Below are 6,177 nucleotides of genomic sequence, written 5' to 3'. Positions count from 1 at the left end.
GATACATCCTCCTATTCACCACTGGCAACTTCCTGGTTGTTCGTCATGTGCACCAGGTAGTGGTGCTTCTGCGTCAGCTACAGGATTTATGCATTACATTTTCAGTAGCAAGGCCACTTGAATAAGCAGGCCTAATTAGTCAGAATATCCTAATAGGGTTGACTAAATATGCACATTTTCATGGAACAGGAGGTCATGTGGAGGGGGAGAGAGTCAGAGGACACTTATGATCCTAGCGAGGTCATTTAGAAAGTTTGTTCATGACTGTAATGTAGTCCTACACTATCATTTGTAGCCTAATGTATGTATCCATATATGTTTATAGCTTCAACAAGAGAGACTCAGGGGAACAAAGATGGTATTCTCATTATGATCTTGTAAAGCAGAACCATTGGCAAATAAAATTGTTTATCCATTATCCACTAGGTGACAGTGTCCTCTAATGTACTGTTACATGACCTGTGTGTGTGTGTGTGTGTGTGCATAAAAAAATGTGGAGCATGTTATCATCACTGATATTCAATTCATTGACCATCAATAATTATACTCCTGGTCTCCTTTTTTAAACAAACACATCTTTATTAAAATTAAACATGTTACATGGTCTCAAAACTTGCAAAATAAATTATGGAAAGATCTCAATTGCATACTCATGTCCTCTCTCTGCATCTCTTCTCAAAACCCATTGGAGGAGAAAGCCAGAGGGGAAGGACCTCTGGCTTTCTTATCCAATGGGTTTTGAGAAAGAAACAAGAAGCGAGGACATGAGGAGTATGCAATTGAGATCTTTCCTACGGCTCAAAACCATCTATGGGGGGGGGGGACGGACGGACGTTGGAGCAATAAAAATATCCATTGACTGGCAGAGTTGTCTCAAGGCACATAACACAGAAATACTGTTAAAAGTCACAATGTCCCAAAACATAGATAAATCACAAAGGCATCCTTCAGCTTATCTCATGATACTTTAAATACAATAGTGCAGGAATATCAATTATCTTACCATGCCATTTCTCCTGTGAGAATTTTCTTTGCCGGCTAAAAGGTTCAATGAAAAATAAACAAGAGAAGGAAATCGCAAATGTGTTTAAAATGTATGAATGAGTGCAATAACATAAGATTTAAGCACCCCATGTAAAATAAAAAGTTGAGTGGTTCTGATTCTGTCTTTAATGATATAACATTTAATAAACTTCAAACAAATATTCCCCTCAGTGCTAGGTCACTACAGTTTCCCATCATCGTTAAAGGTCTGATGCATCTCTCTGTGTCAGAGCCCAACTAGTAGAGCTGTATTTGGAGAAGTCCCTAGGAATCTGAGAAACCTGTAATAAAACATAAAACATTTGGTCATGAGTTACTGCAGAGCCTTGATGAGCAGCAACTTGTAACACTGTACATTTTAAATCATTTATCAAAGAATATTGCACTGATTCCTCTCAAAAAGATCATAGGCACTTTGGACCTGTTTAACTAGTACTATGAATATCATGGATAAGGCACTGCATTTAAAATGGACACATTATCATTAGTCAGTCATTTAGTCCTTCTACTTTGTAGAATGATACACGGTACGATACACCAGACATTGGTTCTTTGAGCAGCAAAGATACCTCGATAATAAAGCAGATAGTGGTTGTTGCACTATTCCCTCATAGGACGGCCATTCAGTCAATGCCACACCCGGTGGCCAATTGAGATGGGAATACTGTATATACTTTAGAAGGGTAGCTCAATACAGAGATGACAGACGCTCCCACCAGCAGCAATCTGGAGACGTTTGCCTCGGCCAGGGCTGCAGTGAGGCAACAATCTAGAGACCGCTCTCATCCTCATGATCATTGGACCTGACTTCCCAGATAGGTGTCTGTGGTCTCAAGGAGGTGGTGGGGTGAGGGTGGGAGGGGCAAGGGGAGAAGTCAAGTTTTGGTTTTGGATCAACACATTACAGAAGGTCACTTCATTGGAAAAACACACTTCTGTTTTCTGGGTTTACTTCTACATATAAATCATGAGGTGGCTAAATGTGAATATTGTGAAATGTGAATGTGAAAATTGTTTTGTTTCAGTCATCTGTATGAGTCAACCAGCATCAGCTCTGTATCAAAACCATACACACATCACAAAATGTAAATGTGGAAAATTGGGTAATATATGGTTGAGATGTTGCTCAATGAGATTACAACCTAAATTCACTCTCAAAAAGACAGCAGAAACGTTGTTGAATTCCCAGTGTGTTATCACTATGCTTTCAACCAGCTAAAAGCACAGCCAAATTCCAATGGAAAAACAATGTCTGGTTTTTGGTTGAGTGGTCACCTACAGTGCTTTCAGAAAGTATTCACACCCCTTGACTATTTTCACATTTTGTTGTGTTACGAAGTGGGATTAAAATTGATTTAATTTTTTTGTAAACAACCTATACATAATACTCTGTAATGTCAAAGTGGAAGAAAATGTCTAATGTTTTTTTCAATTAATGGAAATTAAATCACTAATATATTTTCATTACATAAGTACTCAACCCAGGGGTGAGTCTTTCTGGGTAAGTCTCTTAAATTGCTGCAAATCTGGAGTGTACAATATTTGTCCATTATTCTTAAAACAATTCTTCAAGCTCTGTCAAGTTGGTTGTTGATCATTGTTGGATAGCCATTTAAGTGTTGCCATGGATTTTCAAGACGATTTAGATCAAAACTAACTAGGCCACTCAGGAACATTCAATGTTGTCTTGGTAAGTAACTCCAGTGTATATTTTGCCTTGCGTTTTAGGTTATTGTCCTGCTGAAAGGTAGATTTGTCTCCCAGTGTCTGTTGGAAAGCAGACTGAACCAGGTTTTCCTCTAGGACTTTGCCTGCGCATAGCTCTATTTCTTTGATTTTTATCCTAAAAAACTCTGAAGTCCTTGTCGATGAAAGCATACCCATAACATGATGCGGGCACCATCCTGCTTGAAAATATGAGTGGTACTCAGTGATGTACTGTGTTAGATTTTCCCAAACATAATGCTTTGTATTGAGGATAGAAACATTTATTTCCTTGACACAGTTTTTGCAGTATTATTTTAGTGCTTTATTGCTAACAGGATGCCTGTGTTTGAGTACGTGTATTCTGTACAGCAGGGATCATCGACTACATTCAGCTGCAGGCCAATTTTTCTTGAGCGCACGGTCAGGGGGCCTGAACATAATTACAAATAATTTGGAGATTGCAAATTGGCCGTAAGAAGACCCAAACGGATATATTTGACTAAAACATAATCAATTCAAACCTTGCTTCCATTTGTATACGATCACGTCTCTCTATTATGTGTGTGAACACTTTCAAACAGATTTCCAAAATTAAAATCACTTGGAGCTGATTAGCTTATTTATTTTTTATTTACTTGGGGGGGGGGGGTAAATAAAATCAGCTGCGGGCCAAAACATTCATATTAAACACCATTATTGCACACAGTGATAGTCCATGCAACGTATGTGACTTTTTAAGCACATTTTTAGTCCTGAAGTTATTTGGCATTGCCACAACAAAAGAGTTGATCACTTATTGACTCAAGACATTTCAGCTTTTCATGTTTTTTTTAAACATTTATAGAAACATAATTCCACTTTGCCGTTATGGGGTATTGTGTGTAGATCAGTGATACAAAATATAAATCATTTAAACTTCAGGCTGTAACAACAACATGTGGATAAGTCATGGGTGAATACTTTCTGAAAGGCACTGTAAATGTGTATCACTGCACCGAAGACCATTTAATAGCACAACAAATGGGAATACAATGTCAGATATTTTGTTTATTTATACAACTTAATGTGTTATCCCTGTTCTTCTTCTAATAGCACAACCAAATAACATGGATTGCAGTTGAGAACATATCACATTAATAGTACATGGTGCAAGTGATCAATGCCGTTTGTTATAGACATTCATTATAAAAATTGTGAAGATCTCCACAGATCTGTGATCTTGAACATGCACTCTTTAATTGATAAGACATTTATAGTTACATTAGTGTCAAAATGTGGCTATGGATGTGTTTCCCATTTGAATAAATACTGTTACGTTAGTCTGTAAGTTAGCCTTACCTTTAGGCTACTGAATTACAAAAGTAACAGTGAATTGTGTTTGGTTGATAACACAACAAATAACCAGCATTTAAAGGAGATTAATCTACTGATTGAATAGTTCAATATGTCCCACTGACTTAGTCAAGCTTTAATTCCATTTATAATTGTTATGCTGTCTGAGGCACTGCATCGCAGTGCTAGAGGCTTCACTACAGACCTGGGTTTGATCCCAGGCTGTATCACAACCGACCATGATTGGGAGTCCCATAGGGCGGCACATAATTGGCCCAGTGTCGTCCGGGTTAAGGGAGGGTTTGGCCGGGGGGGCTTTACTTGGCTCATCTGGCTCTAGCGACACCTTGTGGCGGGCCGGGCGCTTGCAGGCTGACCTCGGTTGTGAGTTGAACAGTGTTTCCTCCAACACATGGATGCGGCTGGCTTCCGGGTTAAGCGGCCGGGTGTTATGAAGTGCTGTTTGGCGGGTCATGTTTCAGAGGACGCTTGACTCGAACTTCGCCTCCTGAGTCCATTGGGGAGTTGCAGCGATGAGACAAGATCGAATGAGAAAGAGGTGGCAAAATACCCCCCAAAAAAGTTTTAAAAAATCTAATAGTAATCAAGATGTTGGATTCACTTCTCCAACTCGACCAAAAATCGAACTTAAAGAATAGGACAAAATCAAATCAAACTGTAGATGGAATTTAAATGAAGTTGGATTTAGTCCTATTCTTTAACTTAGATTTTTGGTTAAGATGGAGACATGAATCCAACACATACAGTACATTATTAACTTTTAGATTACATTTAAAATCAACCAAAGCTTTAAACCCTATGCCTATATATATATCGTCTATTTTTAGTTGAATCCTGGGTTGAATTGAAACAATAGGCCTAAATAGCATCATTGATGGTATATGATTGATAAAGTATGGTTACATTTAATTTGCTTTGTTAAACCTACACCTTGGAATGACTTCCGATCGCAAAAGTGCATCTATTTAGCTTGTACATTTTTACATTTTAGTCATTTATTAGACGCTGTTATCCAGAGCGACTTAGTTAGTGCACTCATCTTAAGATAGCTAGGTGGAACAACCACATATCACAGGCATAGTAAGTACATTTATCCTCAATGAAGTAGCTATCAGCAAAGTCAGAGCTAGTAAGGGGGAACAAAGTAAAGTGCGAGTGTTAGTTCACAAAACACTTTTTGTTTGGGGGGGGGGGGGTGTCAGTGACATATCAAAGCTAAGCAGGGTTGGGCTGGGTTAAAACCCAGGATGGGTGACCAAAGGAATAGCTATAGATAGCTGTAGAATTTCCCAGAAGGAGTTGCTGCCCAGCTATAGTTTTTTTTCCTGATAGTGGATATAACATTGAATATCTGACATTGTTTCAAAAGGTACAAATTCAACATATTTTACACAAGCTTTGTCTATGTTGAACATTGGTTACAATGATGACAAAATCCTGTGGTTGAAATTTGACCCTCAAAACAACAGTTGATTACTTTTTGCAAATCCAATGAATTTTACACAGATTCCACGTCACAATACGTTGACAAATTACGTTGAAACAATGTTGATTCAACCAGTTTATGCCCAGTGGTTAACCTCTGAATCGACAGAATTTCATTCAAGAGGCTTGATGGTCTCAGGCCAGTTACATCTCCAGACATCAGAAGCCTTTGAAAATCTTGATCTTGTGTTTGTCAGCCAGAAGCAGGGTAACGTTGTACTCATAGTCAGCATCATGCACCCCAGTGTGGCGGAATGCTCCTCCCTGGTGATTCTCTTCCCAGTAGTGGTGCCAGTTCCCGTACTGATCCGCTCCGAACCCGTACACACTCACCTAAATGATACAACACACCATTATACAGAGGTACTCGTCCGCCCCGGAATTGGCCATCATGGTGCCAGGCTCTTCTATGTGACTTATATGCTTTGGCCTAATGCCATGTGCCACAGAACTGATGAGGTGGAATGTTGCTGTACTGATTGATGCGTTGATATGATGTCAAAATCAAATCAAATCTTATTTGTTAAATCAAATTTTATTTGTCACATACACATGGTTAGTAGATGTTAATGTGAGTGTAGCGAAATG

General features: G+C 38.8%; 1 protein-coding gene across 3 annotated transcripts in view; it reads right to left on the bottom strand.

Moving 5' to 3' along the window:
- Window positions 1-574: 574 nt before the first annotated feature.
- The window catches only part of LOC135552077 (CMP-N-acetylneuraminate-beta-galactosamide-alpha-2,3-sialyltransferase 1-like), a 53,514-nt gene continuing 47,911 nt past the window's right edge, over window positions 575-6,177 (bottom strand). For 2 of the 3 annotated variants that reach the window (XM_064983462.1, XM_064983463.1), the window contains exon 7: window positions 575-5,922. In XM_064983462.1, coding sequence (XP_064839534.1) covers window positions 5,749-5,922 — 174 coding nt within the window. In that variant the 3' untranslated portion in view covers window positions 575-5,748. The remainder of the gene's footprint in view (window positions 5,923-6,177) is intronic. The other variant, XM_064983464.1, reaches the window with a different exon arrangement.

The sequence above is a fragment of the Oncorhynchus masou genome, chromosome 13 (genome assembly GCF_036934945.1).
Source record: "Oncorhynchus masou masou isolate Uvic2021 chromosome 13, UVic_Omas_1.1, whole genome shotgun sequence".
In the NCBI taxonomy this organism is placed as follows: Eukaryota; Metazoa; Chordata; class Actinopteri; order Salmoniformes; family Salmonidae; genus Oncorhynchus; species Oncorhynchus masou.
Note: the sequence above shows the minus strand (reverse complement) of the source record. Positions and strands in the feature narration are given on the sequence as shown.